Here is an 18,360-nt window from a genome sequence, read left to right as displayed (position 1 = left end):
TGATGCTGCAAACAAATGGTTGATAGTACTCTATTTATCATGAATCATCAACACATCTTCATTTACGTAATGGAAAAACACTCTGGAAAGCAAAAAAAATAATATTGAAGCGAGGTAGATTTTATTTTGAAAACCAACACAAAGAAGAAAGGAACAGAATAAGATAAAAAATACATTGCCAGGTCATTAAAACAACAAGTCCTCCTCCCAACTGCCAGTTGAATGGGATGAGTGGCCTTGTTAGCTTTCCATTTGCTTCTCCATTTTCCTCCTTCACCCGTCACCATCCTACAGCACCAGACACACCGAGAGTTCACTGTTCCGCCTTTTCTAAAAGTGTCCCTGTGGAAAGATCATGAATCACCTCTCTGTCTTTCTCATACTCCACAAGGCCCAAAGTCCAGACAGTTGAGTGTATCTTGGAAGTGTTATTCAGTCACTCTGGAAAAATGTGGTACTTAGAAAAGACAGAGATTGCAGATGCCACAACATGAAGGCATATTAACCCTCAAAATAAGTCTGGAATTGGTCATAGTGATGCCAGTTGCAAATGTCTATTGGCAACTTAGGTAGGACAGTGTAAGGTATGCACAGCAAATACATTATTAGATAATACATGCATTTCTGTATATTTCTGTATATTGTTGCTGTTTTCTTTTTTTCCCCCATAAATGAATGCCACTATTAAGTTCTTTACATTTCAATGGCTCGTTTGCTGAATAATAAAGTTTGGGTTGGGTATTGCTTTTTCTTAAGATGTCACGCCTCCCATATACCTCGAACAGAGCAAGATAACTCGGCCTGTTCTCAGAGAACCAAGCTTAACTGTGACCTAATGTTGTGTTGTTTGATGCACATAGGATGTCAGTAAGCACATGCCCATGGACATCCATCTGCCTCCCGAGTTCCTCAAGAAACTACAGATAGAGGGTGAGGACTCTCCACCCTGCAAACCTCTCAGCCGCATGTCTCGACGTGCCTCACTGGTCAGTGGCAATTATACAGTATATGTACCGTAATTGTCCACATGCAAAGGTGTAGTCACATATAGGTTTACACTTTTGACTGTTCCAAAGCAGAGGCTAAATATAAATTATGTTATTTGCCCTTAAAGGGACTACACCATGAATTTTTGTTTTTGGTCTCCCCTACCTCTCTTCTATCCCCAAAAAATACCCCAGTTTGAGCACTCAGGCTTTCACAGCATATCTGGGGTTTTATGTAAATTGGTCTCAAAACAGGCCAAACTGATTTGCCCCCGCACGTGACGTCACAAGCGATATAATCTCTCAAGAACAGATTCTGCTCTGCGTTTGAATCTGTCGGGGGGGTTCGTCATATCGCGTACACACTGGCCTACAAGTGGGCGTGCCTTCAGATCAGGAAGCAGGCCGCGCTTTACCCAATCAAATGTAGTGGGCGGGATTTACGTGTCCGCCGATCCTTCCCCACTAGAAACAAACCAAAACTCATTTAACAATAGCGTCCTCGGAGCAGACAAAACCACGGAAAGATATTCACATTTTAACTTGCTCTTTCATCATAGAAACAAGTGGGCTTATAACCAAAACGATCCATGTTCTCTGGGAGAAGTGGTGTTAGTGTTCCGTGTAGAAATATTGTTAGTGGGAATGAAAACATAGTCGCACCACCGGAAGTGAAAGGCTGAAGGCAGACCAAAACCCTGGTTTCCTTGCGTACGTGTGCTACGTCGACTTCCTCCCAGAGCCAAGTGAGATAGTCAAAAACAGCAGAGGGCGCTGTTTTTCCTTTTCATTTGGCGATGGGTTCCCAGATTGCAAGCGATACGATCCCTCCTGTTTTTCAGTTCCAACATCTTTTTTTTAAACTTTTTTTTCTTTCTTTTTTTTTTTAACTTTTTCCACACAGAACCAGGAGATAACATGCATACAAACTGGCTCAATAGCGCCACGTGCCAAATCAGGACAATGTGGTATTGCAGGTGAAAGTGCTTTATAAGCCAGAGAGAAGTTAGTTGGAATGAGTATATCTGAGGCTTGATTTAGGCTCAAACCTTTTGAAAAACATTTGAGGGACATAAACAATATGATATTAAATATATATATTTTTTTTAAATGCATGGTGTAGATCCTTTAAACTTTGGAATCGGTGTGTAAATATAATTCACTAACACTGGCTAGGAAAAACCAATTCTAAAATCTTTAATTTAGTTTATGCATTTCTCTAAACCTGCATTTGACTTTTCTTTGAGACATTCTATATAATATGTAAAGTTTACACGCCTATTTCCTTCCTTTTATTTACAGCACTTCTGTAGTTTGTTAACAATAATGCTTTGGAAATATATACGTATGCTGGTATTGCTATAGACATATTTCATTTTGTGTGAATGCATGACTGTATCAGACAAGAGAACCATAAGGCTGGATGGCAAGAAGCTGATTTGTCTATTTATTTTTCTCTCCAGTCTGACATAGGCTTTGGGAAATTGGAGACATATGTAAAGCTGGGCAAACTGGGTGAGGTACGTGTCTGTCACATAGAGTACAGTACATACACAATGTTTTTAACAAATCCAGGCTGTCAGCCATCTGGAATGACAGCAACTGAATAACAAATGTCCTTGCTTTCGAGAGTGGCTGCATTCTTTTGAGTAGTCTTTGTACAAGGATTGCATCAACTGGTCCAAGCACGGTGGTGTACTTTATCTACTGTAAGCATTAACCATTGTAAGCTATGACAATCCGGTGATGAGTGTCCATGTCACAACAGCAGGCCAGCAGTAACTTGAGGCCAGAAAGGAGCAGTGTAGTGATTGAATCGACCATTGATACGCTTGTCTGTCCATTTCACTTTGACTCAGCAGGAGTCAGAGTGAGTCAAGCCTGTCTGAGATGCGAAACGCCTGTGAAATCAAGTAACAGCACAGACAGCATGGCTTAACCCATTCAATCCGGGAAGGCATCTGTGTCATTTTAGATTTTAGCTGTAACCTTTATTTTATACTTTGGCTATTCAAAAATAGAAGATATACAAGCTAATAGCGCGGTACTGAGTGCCGTGCTACGAGCTTGTAGATCTGCTATTTTTTTAAATCATGAACATTTCTGCAAATTTTTGAATATATATTTTTTAAAGCAAACATTTGTAAAATATTTTGTTCCAGGGACCTCCAGAAGCAAAGATTTAAGTTACACTTACGCTTTAAGATTTGCACAAATGTTGATCTACAAGCTTCTGTTGAATAGCCAAAGAAATCTAAAATTACAGAGATGCGGTTTTAATGGGTTAACACTCCGTTTATACTTGAATTTGACTAAATACGGCCATACTGGTCACTATACCGCCTCCCCCATGACAGCCGGGGCGCCTGATGGAGGGGAAGGGAACTGGTTGGAATAACGTGTTCCTTCCACGCGCTACGTCCAACCAGGGAAACTCCCCCCTGTCAGGTGACAAGAAGGTCAGTTGGCTCTCATGCCTGAAGGAAGCATGAGCTCGGCCCTGGCCTCCCTACTGTGGGGTGACAGGTGTAATACTGGTGTAGGGCTGGTGTAGTGCCCAGGATCACTTAGGAAATTGGCACCGGGTGAAAAAAAAATGGGTTACAAAAATCGCGGGATAAAAATTTAGAAAAAAAAAAAAATACGGCCATACTGTATATTCTACGTTAACTTCCTTGTTCTGGTCACTTAGGTTGGCAAGATTGTTGAGACAGTCCACCTTAGATGGCTGGTATTCTGCTCAGTCTTACTTCTGTGAGAGGATTGGATGCAGACGTCTTTGCAAATCTCATCACAGTTAGACGCCAGCAAAATGATCATAGATCTCTCCAGAGAATTAATGCAGTGGGGATTTTTTTCATGTCTTTAGAGCTTAGCGATTAGTAACAGACGCTCTCTGCATTGGCTACAGTCACAAGGCACAGCATCAGCTATTGGGCATGGTGGTGGAATGATGACTATGAAAGAGCTAATTTTATATTCTACCAACATAGCTTGCGGCTTGTGGCTTTAGAATCTCTACCTCTCCCAGTGTTACGCAGCAAAGCATTACATGGCAGAAGATAATGTTAATCTGATTACAAATTGTAGATGGAACCAGTGTGTAGAAGTACACACTGTGTTCTTACGGATCTATTACTGCATTTTCTACACAACCCCCCAAGATGAGTTAAAAATGTGTATGAATCTTTATAGTGATGCTGCTTGTAGATTAAATAATTAACATTGATCATGAAAACAATCTAGATTTCATCAAATTAGTTTCAGCATTCCAGTGAAGTGTGCTGCTAATTATAAGGTCATTCACAGTCTGTACTGATTTATCTGTACATACTGTACCTCATAAGGCATGGCACGTTAGCCTCAAATCTTGTGGAAGTTTGTTCCAACTATAATGTGTGACATAATACTTAAATGATTCCTCGTGTTTTATGCTTCCTCCCGTTTTATTTTAACTCTGGGAACAGTTAGTAGACTGTCCCGGATAACCTGAGAGTTCTTGAGGCTTCCTAAGGTAAAAAAGAGGCCCCAAATAAACAGGCTTGTAAAAAGGCCTGTTATGAACACCTAACAGTACACAGCAAAATCCTGGGAAACAAATTGATCCAAATCGGCAAAAGCAGCACTACTATGGAGTATAAATTAGGCAATAGCGACTCTATTTCCTGTTTCTAACAGGCCCAGGTCACATTCAGAGGACAAACTGCTGCTGGTTATTAAGTCATACATTTATTGAAGCAGACATGCCTTGTGGCATAAGAATGGTTTAACAAGAAGCTGTGTCAACTCCTTTCACAACATGCAGTCAAAGATTATCAGAACGTGACCCTGATTTTGTGTACATGTGCATGCATATGTGTACGCTATGCACGCACGCATACATACTGTATGTGTGTGCGTGCATGTCTGTGTATTTGTGTGTGTTTGTAGGGGACGTATGCCACAGTGTTCAAAGGGCGGAGCAAGCTGACGGAGAACCTGGTGGCACTGAAGGAGATTCGTCTGGAGCACGACGAGGGAGCACCCTGCACCGCTATCAGAGAGGGTACACACACACACGCACACAAAAGCTGTTAAAACCAGACACGCTATCCTCCATTAGGTCTGGGGTGTGTAAGAGTGATGTCCATAAGTGTTGCAGATCATTTATTCTATTACCTCAATACTTGTAGTAGGTAGGGTGGATGTTCTTTTTTAGTGAAAATATTGAATTCAATTTGAAAAAGAATATGACTTTCACACTTTATTATCCAAAACTTAGAATTAACTAATAAGGCCTTCATCAGAAATGTTTGAAATGTTTTCTTGAAATGTTTTCTTGATAAGTCTTGATAGGGAACAGCTAGCCCTGCAGATGGCGGTGCGCTCGGCTGAGCTACACCATGGGGATTTTACTCCCCTGCCTGCATGATCCATATTTCAGGAGGTGTCTGAGCAGAGCTAAAAGGACCCACATCACCCACATCACCCCAGTTTGTGCCGCTAACGTTAGGCAAATGCCAGCACTGTCACAAACCACTCCAATGACACAGAAATAGCCTTTTCCCGCTGGCTATCACATCAGAGCTCTGGACAATGACCCAACTGCTAGGCCAACTGTCTTTAACTGGCATAAAATGTATGATTTTATATTGTAATTATTATGTGCTGGAATAAAACAGTTTTATAGCACTTAATTAACCGTCAAACAGATTCATGCCCATTTGGATATGTCCTGATTCACATGTCAACTCAGCTGTAGGCTATAGCAGTGGTTCTCCAGGGTCTATGGGGGTGGGGGGGTGGGGGGGTGGGGGGTGGGGGGTGGGGGGGGGGTAGTCCCCAGCGGAATTAGTTAAGTTAAACCACTTTAACCCTATTTTATACTTTGTCTATTCAAAAATAGCAGATCTCTTGTAAATCCTTTATTTTCAAAAATCTTGAAAATTAAAAAGGAATAATTATGACATTGTTTTGAACACACGTGTTATTTATATTTTTCCCTTCCCTGGCACAAAATATTTTCAGATGGGGGTCCAAGGCCAAACGCAATTCAATTTGGGGGTGCTTTGACATGAAAATATTTGAGAACCACTAGGCCTGTAAATAGGTTGAATTTGAGTAGGTTAAACCTCAACTTTAAAACCTACACCCTGATACACCCTTAGCTGGTCTAGGATGGAGTCCTGTCCCACCAGTGACTTCCTCCCGTCTCCTCTTCACTGTGTCCTTGTCAATGTGTCTAGCGAAATAAAGACAATGCCGGTCCTCTGTATGTCTGCTTATAGTGTCTCTACTCAAGAACCTGAAGCATGCGAACATTGTCACACTCCATGACATCATTCACACAGAGCGTTCCCTCACTCTGGTCTTTGAGTATCTGGTGAGTAAATCCATACACTGACAGGTAGAACACTGTGTTACTTCAGTGGAAATGCTGTAGTAAATACCTGACAGCTAATCCTATTGATGTGTGTCTCCTAGGACAGTGACCTTAAACAGTACTTGGACAACTGTGGAAATCTCATGAGCATGAACAACGTCAAGGTGAGCATAACAAATAAATAAATACATTCTTCTTAAAACAGTACATTTTATTCATAAAATGAGCAACCCAAATGGAAGTCCGGTAAAGTTCCTTCCTGCCCATCTCCGTGGATACTGGGGTTCAAATCCTCCATGTTGCATCCGGCTTGGCTGGCTGCTCTTATGCAGAGTTTCCCAAACCCATTTTTATGGGTCCTTCATTTACATTATTACATAAAAAACAGAATTTCAAACACTTCCACAATTTCCTTTTCATCAATTAAAAAAACCTTTGTATTAACAAATGGTGAAAATAGCAAATCTACAAGCACATAAAGCACCACAGTGCAAGGCATCATGTGCTTGTAGATCTGCTATTTTTACTATAAATACGGCTTAAATTATTGATATTTTATGTATTTTTGTAAGTTTGGGTCCCGGGGAGACACCATATTTATCTTTTGGGTCTCGAGCTGAAAACGTTTGTGAACCGTGCTCTCAGGTTGGAAGCTGGGTGGGAAGGGCTGCACTGGCGACTCCTACAGGTTGATCAGAGCATCTGTTCAGTGGAGAGCAGCCCGCTGATACTGCTCACTGTCAGGTGAAAAGAAGCGGCTAGCGGTTTCATTTGTAGCGGAGGAGACATTGTCTACACACCCAACAATTAGGGGTCAGCACTCAGCAGTGACAATATGTAATGGGTCATTAGGATATTTTCTTTTGTTACTTTACCATAGTACTTGAATAAATGTACTTGGTTCCTTCACACCACTGCTTTTTCTCTGTAGATCTTTATGTTCCAGCTGCTGCGAGGTCTGTCCTACTGTCACAAGAGAAAGATTCTGCACAGAGACCTCAAGCCACAAAATCTACTCATCAACGACAAGGGAGAGCTCAAACTGGCCGACTTTGGTAGGGATGTACACACACACACACACACACACACACACACACACACACACACACACACACACACACACACACACACACACACACACACACACACACACACACACACACACACACACACACACACACACACACACACACACACACACACACACACACACACACACACACACATGCTGGCTCACACACTTTAAAGGTAGCTCTCCACCAAACAGACTACTTCAGACTACGTCGGATGATGTTGGATTTTCATTCATCGTTGTGTTTTAGTGTTGAAGCAGCACAGAGGCATATCAGACTGTTATTACAGTAGTGATGCTTTGTGTTGTCCAGGTCTGGCGCGGGCCAAGTCAGTCCCCACTAAGACCTACTCCAACGAGGTGGTGACTCTGTGGTACCGCCCCCCTGATGTGCTGCTCGGCTCTACAGAATACTCCACACCCATCGACATGTGGTGAGTGTGCTGTGGTCTATGACCTATGGACGGTTCAAGAGTTATAGGCCAACAATGTGAAGTGGACTGTTATAGCCCCACCTTCCTCTTCATCATAGTCCTGGACTATGCGCTCAGGAAGGCCATCAGTGGACGAGAGCAGGATCTTGGCCTCACTCTGAACACCAAAGAGGTCGAGACGACACCCCTCAGTCCTGACAGACCTGGACTACGTGGACGACGATCAGCCTGCTCTGTCCCACGTGGAGCAAGCACAGGAGCTCCTGAACAGAGTGGAGTCGGAGTGTGCCAAAGGTTGGCCTTCGGCTAAATGCCAAGGAAACTGAGATTAACATCCTATAACATCCTATCGGAACATCCACCTCTGACAACAACAGTCAGGAGGCACTGCTCTGAAGGAAGTCAAGGACTTATGAGCCCAGAGCCCAGGTACTTAACCCATTTAAACCGGGAGCGCATCTGTGTAACCACTTTAACCATTATTTTATACAGATAGCAGATATACAAGCTCATAGCGCGGCACAAAAAACTGTTAGGACTTAGAAGACATTTTGTAGAATCCCCAGAAGCAAATATTTGAGTTACAAATGTTCGCTTTAAAAAATATATACTGTATTCAAAGATTTGCACACATTTTCATGATTTTTTCAAAAATTGCAGATCTACAAGCTCATAGCGCTGGCACTCGGTGCCATGCTATGAGCTTGAATATCTGCTGTTTTTGAATTGCCAAAGTATAAGATAATGGTTAAAATCTATAATGACAGATTTCCCGGTCTTAATGGGTACCTGGGCTATTGGATCAACTCAACCGAGCAAGATCTTTAAGTGGCCAGTGTACGGAACTCCAACCTCCCGACAAATCAAATTCAGCTTCTTCTATGCAACGGTAGAGTCTGTTCTCCTACAGTATATGGCAGTGAATGCTGGACCCTGAAACCAACCCTGCAGTTTGGGTTCAGTGCCTTGCTCAACGGCACTTCAGCTGTGATGGGGGAGGAGTAAGTGGTGGTCATTCACTTCCCCACCCAGATCTTTCCTGCCGGTCTGGGGGATCGAACCGGGAACCTTTCGACCTGTCGTAAACACGCTCCTCTAGCATTTAGGGCATCACTGGATGAGCCGTAGATGTTTGGTTGCCTACAAAGCACACCCAAGTTTTGAATTTTGGGTATTACAGTTGCAAATACCTCGCTCTGTCGGGAGATGACATGAAACTTACGGCTTGTAGCTTTACAATATTATGAAGATGCTTGAGGCTGATACAGGTTTCTATGAAAAACACACACAGATACACAGGAACAGATCTAATTATAATCCGTCATGTTATTCGCAGTGAGCGAGCTCGTTAATCATACAGCAGAAGGCTGTATGCACATAAGCATTTTGCTCATTAGCAATTGTGCCTTGGTGAGAAAACGTGTAACTCTCTAATTAGCACCATCTAATGTGGCTGCTCCGGTAACACAGTGGCAACCTTTTTTTGATCTGCTTAGTGACATGTCCTCTCTACAGGGAACAAAACGTGTGTGTGTGTGTGTGTGTGTGTGTGTGTGTGTGTGTGTGTGTGTGTGTGTGTGTGTGTGTGTGTGTGTGTGTGTGTGTGTGTGTGTGTGTGTGTGTGTGAGTGTGTGAGTGTGTGAGTGTGCGTGCGTGCGTGCGTGCGTGCGTGCGTGCGTGCGTGCGTGCGTGCGTGCGTGCGTGCGTGCGTGCGTGTGCTTGCATGCATGTGTTCAATAGGATTTATGTAGGGACTCAACACTGTTTAATCAGTGAAATGGAGAAGATACAAACATCCGAACACTGTTTTTAAGCTCCAAAAGGGTACTTTTATTACCGGCACAACGTTTCGACCCTTTTAGGTCTTCATCAGGCAAATAATCAGTGACACGATCATAGCATGAACCCTTCTCTTTCCTCTTCTAGGGGTGTGGGGTGTATACAGTTTGAGATGGCAACAGGACGTCCCATGTTCCCTGGCGCCACTGTGAAGGAGGAGCTACACCTGGTCTTTAGACTCATGGGTAAGTCTCCACCGTCCAGGACATAGGCCTGATACAATTATTTCATAATCGCCTAATCGCAATTTTTGAAATAATTGTTAATCGTTTCCATGTTGAAAAATGTTCAATGTTCAAAAATATATATATTATTGCGGAAATTGCTGATCTTGTACCTTGTAGATTGGCTGGTCAAGTCAGTCAATTTATTTAATATATTTAACTCTCTCAGTGCCAAGCCCCGAGTTATCCCGAGTTTTCTCTGAATACCCTCCCTGCCAGAACGAGAAATCCAGAGTTTTTACTTTTCACTGTGGTCGCGCTATTCTGTTTATTTTTCATGATCACTTTCACTTTCTGTTTCCTTCAGACTCATTGGGTTCCGGTTTCATGACGCAGATTCCGTTTCCGGTTCTCTTTTTTTTTCCGCGGTCATTTTTGGCCAGAATAGGGAAACACACGGTTTTTCACACGGTATAAAAAACTAACGGAGAGGTCCACTTCTATTTTCTTTGGTCTGGGTGACGAACAGTCATCGCCGTCGTGTATCACATCGTATTTTTGGCCGATCGGAGAATTGCCCTGTGCAATTTTTGTTTACAAAACCTAAAAGGCAAACAGATGTTCCTATGTTCAACGGCAAAACACAATTAAATAATGAATAGGCAATTATTTGTATGACAATTAATCATCAAGTAAAAATGTCATAATCCCTAGGTGGCACAGGGCTAAAGTACTGGCACAGAAGTAGGGTACCGTGGTCCGCGGAGACAAGAGTTTAATTAATCCGTGGTGGCTTTGTCCGCCACAACTGTCCGCTATTTTCGCCAATGGCTGAATGCACAAATCCCTCCTGATCACTTGCAAATAACAGTGTGGACACAGTCAGTCCTATAGCCTGCAGTCTGAACAAAGCCCATGTGTATCAGAGGAGGCATTGTGGTCGTCTACATCACTGTCTCCCAAACAGTGGGTCGGGGACCGATTTTTGTTGGTCGTGAGTAAATATTTCCTTTTTTTTCCAAAATTAAGCACAACTTTTCATCAATGAAAAACAATTCGAATCAAAATAATTTCTATAAATAAATACAGAAGTGACACGTTGTGAATCTGCTATTTTCACTAGTTTCGGTCCCAGGCAGACATCTAATTTCTCTTTTGGGTCTCGAGCTAAAAAGTTTGGGAACCACTGGCCTACATCCTCCCCAGGCCAACCGTGCAGGTTAGCAGTGGCACGGTCCACGGACCATGTTGTATTATAGTTCATTGTTCAACACAATTGGCACAATGACAACATTTTAGAGAGGGGGGAAAAAAAGTCCATCGTCCATTTTGGAGGTAATTCCTATTAATTCACATTCATTGTGAACGCTACATTTGCTCACTGACACCTAATACCTAATAAAATGCAACACACACGCACGCACGCACACGCACACACACACACACACACACACACACACACACACACACACACACGGAACACGGAACACTGATTAAACCTATCCTGAACTTCACTGCACAAGAACAACATTAATTGTATTGGCTTCGTGGCATAACCGAGTAAGTCATATATATTAGAACAGGCTATGTTTCATTTCATTCTTCCTTCTCTGTGTTTCTTGGTGTTCCAGGGACTCCGACAGAGGACACTTGGCCAGGCATCAGCAGTACTGAAGAGTTCAGGTCTTATCTGTTCCCACAGTACAGATCTCAAGCACTCATCAATCATGTGCCCAGGTAACTAACCCCTTATTTATACTTGGCTGCGTGTAGTATCACGCACAGAAAATAGCAGATCTACAAGCTCACAACGCTGCACAGTGCAAAGTGTGCCGTGTGTGCGCATGCTTTTTCTTTATCGGATTATACAGTGGAGAGAGACAGGAATAACAGGGCACTGAGGGAACATCATCAACATCATCATCTTTGCACACCTCCTTTTTTATGTTATGATCTCCTCGGGTTCAACAAAACCAGACATTATTGGCCTCGCCCCCTCCGTGACATTCACCTGGTCACCTTGCAACCATAGCCACGGAAACTAGTTATGACCAGGGGGTGGTTCCCCGTGGCAGAGAAGAAGAAAAAGCGCTCTTATTATGAACCACCACGGACGTGTAGCTTTGGCTTTTTAATGAGACAGGCAATAACGGTACGTAATTCTCTCTCCCTCTCTCTGGTAGAGAGTGACAAGCATGACACATTTAAAATCGTAGCCTTTGATTAACTGATAAAGGAAATTCACGCAAGGAATTAACAGGCTTCTAGCTATTTAAAATTATGTGCGGGATTGGGGATCTTAGGAACGGAGGCATCATGTGTCGTCCTGTACACACGTTGCAATATATAATCACAAACATAACATAACCGTATTGCCACACGGCAGAAAATAACACATGTATTAGTCACGGACGATGGACAGTGCATTCACGATAATAACAAAAAAGCTGTAGTTTAACAATATTTATTTTCTAAAATTGGCCTATTTTCTTTCATTTCCCTGCCCCAGTCCCATTGTTATTTATATGAAAGATAGGGGATATTGTGCTGGGGATTTATGAAGGCACTCACCTTGGGGTGTCGGTCAGATCACAATTTAATACCTCTATGGATCACAACAAAGAAGGCAAGGTGGAGTTTCCAACCATTTACTGGCCAGCTCAATAACAGACAGCATACATACATGGGGTGTGTGCAGTTGGTTGGTCAAAGACACACACAGGAATAATAAGGAGAGGAAAAGTACTCATTAACAGTAAGAAATGTATGCCCAGTCCAGTTTAAATGATTATCCAGTCACTTTAGTTCTTAATGTCCATCTGTCTGCCAGTCTGGTACCCTGCCTGCCCGTCTGTCCGTCCGTCCATACGTCTGTCTGTCTGCCGTTTATGTCTCTAACAACATATTTCTTAAACTACTGGCTGGATTACCATAGAATTCGCTGTGTACCTTCATGCTCCCGAGATTATGGCCCGTACTGATTTTAGTGACCCACAGGCCTTTCCCCTAGCGTCTCCCTTAGGCCATTCACTTGTGCACAACATATCTAAAAAACTAAATAACCATAAAACTTCATTCATGCACCCTGGAGAATTAACCCTACTGATTTTGGTGAAACAATGTATTTTGTTCTAACAAAAGGTAGAAACTATAAAGTGCCAAAAGGCACTTTATAGTTTATAGACTTTGTTTTATTTCACTTTAAAGCATTTGCTGTTGTTCATGATATGCTAGCACTATCAATGATTTTAATTAATTTTAGCCCCTGCACAGGGCAGTAGAATGGCAGTGTCACATTTTAACAAATATTCACCAGCTGCATAATGTAGCTAGCAGCTAATTATGTCTCATGCAACCTCATAATACAACTAAAATCCACCTATTTTGTCTCCAACAGGTTGGACACAGAGGGAATCGAACTATTGTCAGCCCTACTTATGGTAAGAGACAAGGAATCAGCACAGCAGCTTGTGTATCACTGCGGTTTTATAGATGCTGTAATCAGATAGCTGTTGTGTTGTGATTGCAGTATGACACCAGGAGTAGAAGCACTGCTGAAACAGCTCTCCGACACTCCTACTTCCTGAGTCTGGGAGAGAGCATTCATAGTCTGGCAGACAGTAAGTGACACGCACACACGCACGCGCACGCACACACACACACACACACACACACACACACACACACACACACACACACACACACACACACACACACACACACACACACACACACACACACACACACACACACACACACACACACACACACACACTCATGCTGGCCTGCACACACAGATACAGACAAACAAACCTTCTTACATAGAGAGTACATGTTGACTCCTCAGACAATACTGACTAAGCATCTGAGTTCAATTCAAGCAGAAGCAGTAATAATCCAAGGCCATGATGATTTTTCTCCTCCTACAGCTGCCTCAGTGTTCTCTCTTCGAGAGATTCAACTCCAGAAAGACCCGGGACACCGCAGCTCTTTGTTCCATCCACCAGGTACAAACCACACATTCTCCAAACATAACAGAAAGGAAGTAGATTTTGAGACAACAGTCACCCCATATAATTCAAGATTTACAGAACTGCCTCCAAAAGTGTTAGTGATGAATGATGAGATTACTTTAAAGACGGCAGCTAATAATAATTGCCTTAAGGCTCTTGCACACTGGGAGCATGACGAATAAACAATCCAAAACTATTTGGGCATAATCTGTCAATTAGAAATTACAACTACAAAATACTGTTCCTGAAGAAACAGCGTGGACTCGCTATGTTGGTAGCCAGTATACAGTACTTAGAATGTTGGTAGTGTTAAGTATTATTATTACCATTAATAGATGTTGATAGTGTTAAAGTATTAGTGTGTTATGAGTGTTAGTGTTAAAGTATTAGTAGTTTTAAAAGTGCTAAAGTATTAGTAGTGTTAAAAGTTCTAAAGTATTAGTAGTGTTAAAAGTGTTGATAGTGTTAAAGTATTAGTAGTGTTAAAGGTGTTGATAGTGTTACATTATTAGTAGTGTTAAAAGTGTTGATATTGTAAAAGTATTAGTAGTGTTCAACGTGTTAAACATGTTAAAGTATTAGCAGTGTTAAAAGTGTTAAAGTATTAGTAGTGTTAAAAGTGTTTACTCCCCATCTCTCTCTCCCCATTTCCTGTCAGTCTACTGTACCTATCAATAAAGGTGGGGAAAAAAAACTTAAAATATATATATATATATATATATATCTTTTGAGAGATTGACCTAATTTTACACTTGGAAAAGATCTACATCGACACTTGTAGATTGGCTATTTTCACTATTTTAAAAATAAAAAAATTGAAAAGCCTAATAAGATTAGGCATAAGGGATAAGTGCAAGATTGGGCCTTAGATATATTGTCCATTAGGGGCATTAAGGGCATTTATGCATTATAATAACCATATCTAAACTATAGTATAATTAATTCTAAATATGTCTTCTGTGTATTATATCGGTAGCCTACATAAAGACATCTTTTATAATATAGAAAACACGGGTATAATATAATAGATGACATGACATATAGTATTATATATCTTTTATATATATATATATACATGTACAGTATATATGTTTTTAAATGAAAGCATTCACCCTTCTCTCTGCCTTAGGTCGAGGAAAAAACAGAAGACAAAGTATCTTCTAGAGGAGCGGAGAGAGAGAGAGGTTGATGAAGAGAAATCCCTGTGAAGACCCAGGCGCCGTGGCCAATGAGACTCGCTCAGCAGACAATTTTCTCCTTGCACTCGCGCACGTGTGTGTCTGTGCACGCACAAATGTGCATGCATGTACCCACATACTTGTACGCGCGCAGCCGTCCGTTTCCATGGCAACAGCGCAGGTCGACACATAGGGGGTTTCTGAGAAAGAACTTGCACTGCACTTGAGACATTTCTCAGCTGAGATCTCCAACTACACAAACGTGTGCGCACACACACACATACGAGTAAGCTACGGTACAATAAAAAGACACATACTGCCAAGTTAGTCACAGTCACAATAATTATCTTCCTGCCTCAGTTAGAAAGTTAATTGGTACAACTAGGCTATAGTACCTCATTATGACAGGCCTAAAGGGATTACAGTGCATTGCTTTCCCATAACTACTGAAGTAAGAGCTGTTCTGCTACTTTCACACTGTATACACAATGCTGTCTGCAATACACCTCTAATTATACCGATCACACCCACAACCCATCTGAGCATTGAGTGCAACTTTCCTTGTCTATAGCTGCACTATACTGTTATACAAGTACTACAATAAATAGTAGCAGCAGCTAGGGCTGGGCTGGGCTAGGCAATTTCGACCATATACGATACGATATTGTATTGTGATGATAATATTGTATTGTGACAATATCAAAATACCCATTTTCTTTTTAATAATAATAATTTAAAAAAACATAATGATATAGAAGATTTACAAGCTTGAGCTTGTAGATCTGCTATTTCCGCTACTTCTGGAAAGTATAAAATAAGGCTTAAGTGATTAAAACCAGGAATTATATACGGTACCCAAAATGCCAGACGATAATCTATTCACGATATCTATATAATATTGATATATTGCCCAACCCTAAGCAGCAGACTCCCATACCTCTGCCACACCACCCCAATGAAAAACAATGCCCTTACCAAAAAAAGAAGAAGAGAAAAGCAAACTACAAATTGAATCAAAGCCTGTGTGCATCCATAAGATGAACCTACCTTGCTTGAGTGACCCAGTGTATCAACTTGACTTGGGGTCTTCGTTCAAAACAGTGTTAAAGACAGTGTCCACTGAGTTTTTGAAGTTGCCTTAGTGAAATGTGCATGATATGTTGGCTTGCTAAGAATCTTTGATATCTAGAGATCTAGTGGTAGCCTGCGTGTTAGGGGTTCATTCGCATAAGTGTATGTATTTCTCAGTTTCCTATTTGCACAAACCAGAAGTGTCCTCTGAAGCCTGTTTCCTTTTCCTTCGCCTCCCTCCTTACCTTGGCTTGATTCTGAAACGTGCCCTAGTATCTTACCAAAGACCTTCTCCCCTCTAGTATTTGCATAACGTTGCTGTCGGCACGAAACTGTTAACGTCCAAAACCGTTACTTTTACGGATACACGATTAAACGGTCATCATATCGGTATCGGACTTTAAAAAGTAATATCGGTATTGAACCAATATCTAAATAATATGTAGAATTTTTTGCTGTTTGGATGTTGAAGCTGAAAAAGTCTTTTGTGATGATGAAGACTGCAGATTCAATCAATGTTTACTAGGGTTTCAAAGGTTTCAAAATGGTCTAAAAACACTAAAAGCCTAATGAATCAGCTTTTTTGAAGTCTGCATCTGATTCTGCACCCAGAATCACAGTTACTGTAGGTAAACCTTACTGGAAATTGGAATTGTGATATCGGCTTTGGTGTTGGTATCGGACGATTTGACCAAGCAAGTAACCGGTAATCAGATATTGGCCAACATTTTGGTAGTCCCGTAAAATTAACTAGGGAAATACAAGATTTCTGCTCGACAGCGACGATAATAATAGACGATAAAGGTATGGAAATAATGTCAGAAATTACTTTCTAGTGCCAAATTCTATATTCAATATAATATCCCCAACACCTTCATCTTGCACTGCTAAACTTTCTTGCCAAACCAGTTCTTGGCAGGGAGTTGGGAGTATGTTGAATTCTTATTAAAAAAATATGTTTCAAGTACACTCATTGACTACAGTACATAAAGCTCTAAAATGTTATCTAATGTTCCCATTGTAATTCACTCCTGGCAGATTTGAGCCCACTAGTCATTCTCATTACCTAGATGAAGAAACTAAGTGAGGCTTACATTTTTTGCAGACACATGATGGGTAGGGATGTGGTCAGACCTACGTACCGACTACCCCTGTGTCCAGTGCTGCTGAGACCAACAGATTAGGAAATGTAGGATGTGAGGCTAAACAGTCAAATCCGGAGAATTGATTTTACACTGAAAGACTAAAAATTTACTTTTACACTTTCAACATACCGGATTTTATTCTGTATGGGGCTGTACAATGACTTATCTATATGGCATAATGTAGGCTGACAGGTTCCATAACATTTGCACAATGTGTGTGTGTGTGTGTGTGTGTGTGTGTGTGTGTGTGTGTGTGTGTGTGTGTGTGTGTGTGTGTGTGTGTGTGTGTGTGTGTGTGTGTGTGTGTGTGTGTGTGAGCGATGTGCGTTTGTGTAATTCACGTTGGCTTCCTTATCTGATCCTTCTTCCAAATGCTGATATTAGTGATGTTGTCAGACCAACGGCGATGAAACAGATTGATGTGGGTCACCGTCCATTGAGTTCTGAGTAATGTTGGATAGAGCACTATTGCACCTGAGCCATTGAAAAGCAGGTTGGCGTTGGCCTCGTAGACTAGTAGAGTAATGGTGTCTGGTCATGTGTCACGAAGAGAGCCAAGACTGCAGTTTCCATTCCAATCATGCAATGTACCAGGGGGATTTCACTATTTAACTACATTCAACCTGTGTGGGAGGACCATTTAGTGAAGTGATAGTATTTGGTTGGAATGAAAATCTTCCTACTCTTGGCTTTAAGACACCACTTTGATAGAGAAATTCACCACCAATAACTTAAATGTTGTAAGCTTGCTCCTCGATGCTGCATGGAGGCTGTATTCCAGTGTTTCCCGCCTAACCTGATCATCCTAAGGATACAGCACGGTGGCCCACACAAGTCACGACGCCAAGTCTTAAGTAGAGTATGTACTGTGGGAGTCAAAAGATGAATTCCAATAGCCTTTCTTCATATTTCGATTCACTTTCCAATTTACTTAAATGGACAGCCGAAGAAACCCTCTCTTCTTCCACTAAAAGCTGGATGAAAGCTTCGATGTAAGCAAAGCCATGTGACCCGTCCTAGCCTCCTTTCACTTGGATATAAAGACGAGAAGTGAGGGTGAGGAAGTTCAGGGCAAAGCTGTTGGGACTTGGGAGAG

The 18,360-nt window shown here is 41.6% G+C and overlaps 1 protein-coding gene across 1 annotated transcript in view; it reads left to right on the top strand.

Moving 5' to 3' along the window:
- The window catches only part of cdk18 (cyclin dependent kinase 18), a 39,350-nt gene extending 22,262 nt beyond the window's left edge, over positions 1-17,088 (top strand). The window contains exons 4-16 of the mRNA XM_080424329.1: positions 861-986; positions 2,450-2,506; positions 4,917-5,031; positions 6,254-6,348; positions 6,450-6,512; positions 7,280-7,403; positions 7,734-7,854; positions 9,781-9,878; positions 11,489-11,594; positions 13,255-13,297; positions 13,387-13,477; positions 13,787-13,864; positions 15,000-17,088. Coding sequence (XP_080280455.1) covers positions 861-986; positions 2,450-2,506; positions 4,917-5,031; positions 6,254-6,348; positions 6,450-6,512; positions 7,280-7,403; positions 7,734-7,854; positions 9,781-9,878; positions 11,489-11,594; positions 13,255-13,297; positions 13,387-13,477; positions 13,787-13,864; positions 15,000-15,034 — 1,152 coding nt within the window. The 3' untranslated portion in view covers positions 15,035-17,088. The remainder of the gene's footprint in view (positions 1-860; positions 987-2,449; positions 2,507-4,916; positions 5,032-6,253; positions 6,349-6,449; positions 6,513-7,279; positions 7,404-7,733; positions 7,855-9,780; positions 9,879-11,488; positions 11,595-13,254; positions 13,298-13,386; positions 13,478-13,786; positions 13,865-14,999) is intronic.
- The last annotated feature ends 1,272 nt before the right edge of the window (positions 17,089-18,360 follow it).

The sequence above is a fragment of the Gymnoscopelus braueri genome (genome assembly GCF_963280865.1).
Source record: "Gymnoscopelus braueri genome assembly, chromosome: 3".
Taxonomy (NCBI): domain Eukaryota; kingdom Metazoa; phylum Chordata; class Actinopteri; order Myctophiformes; family Myctophidae; genus Gymnoscopelus; species Gymnoscopelus braueri.
This window is presented reverse-complemented; position numbering and strand designations above follow the sequence as displayed.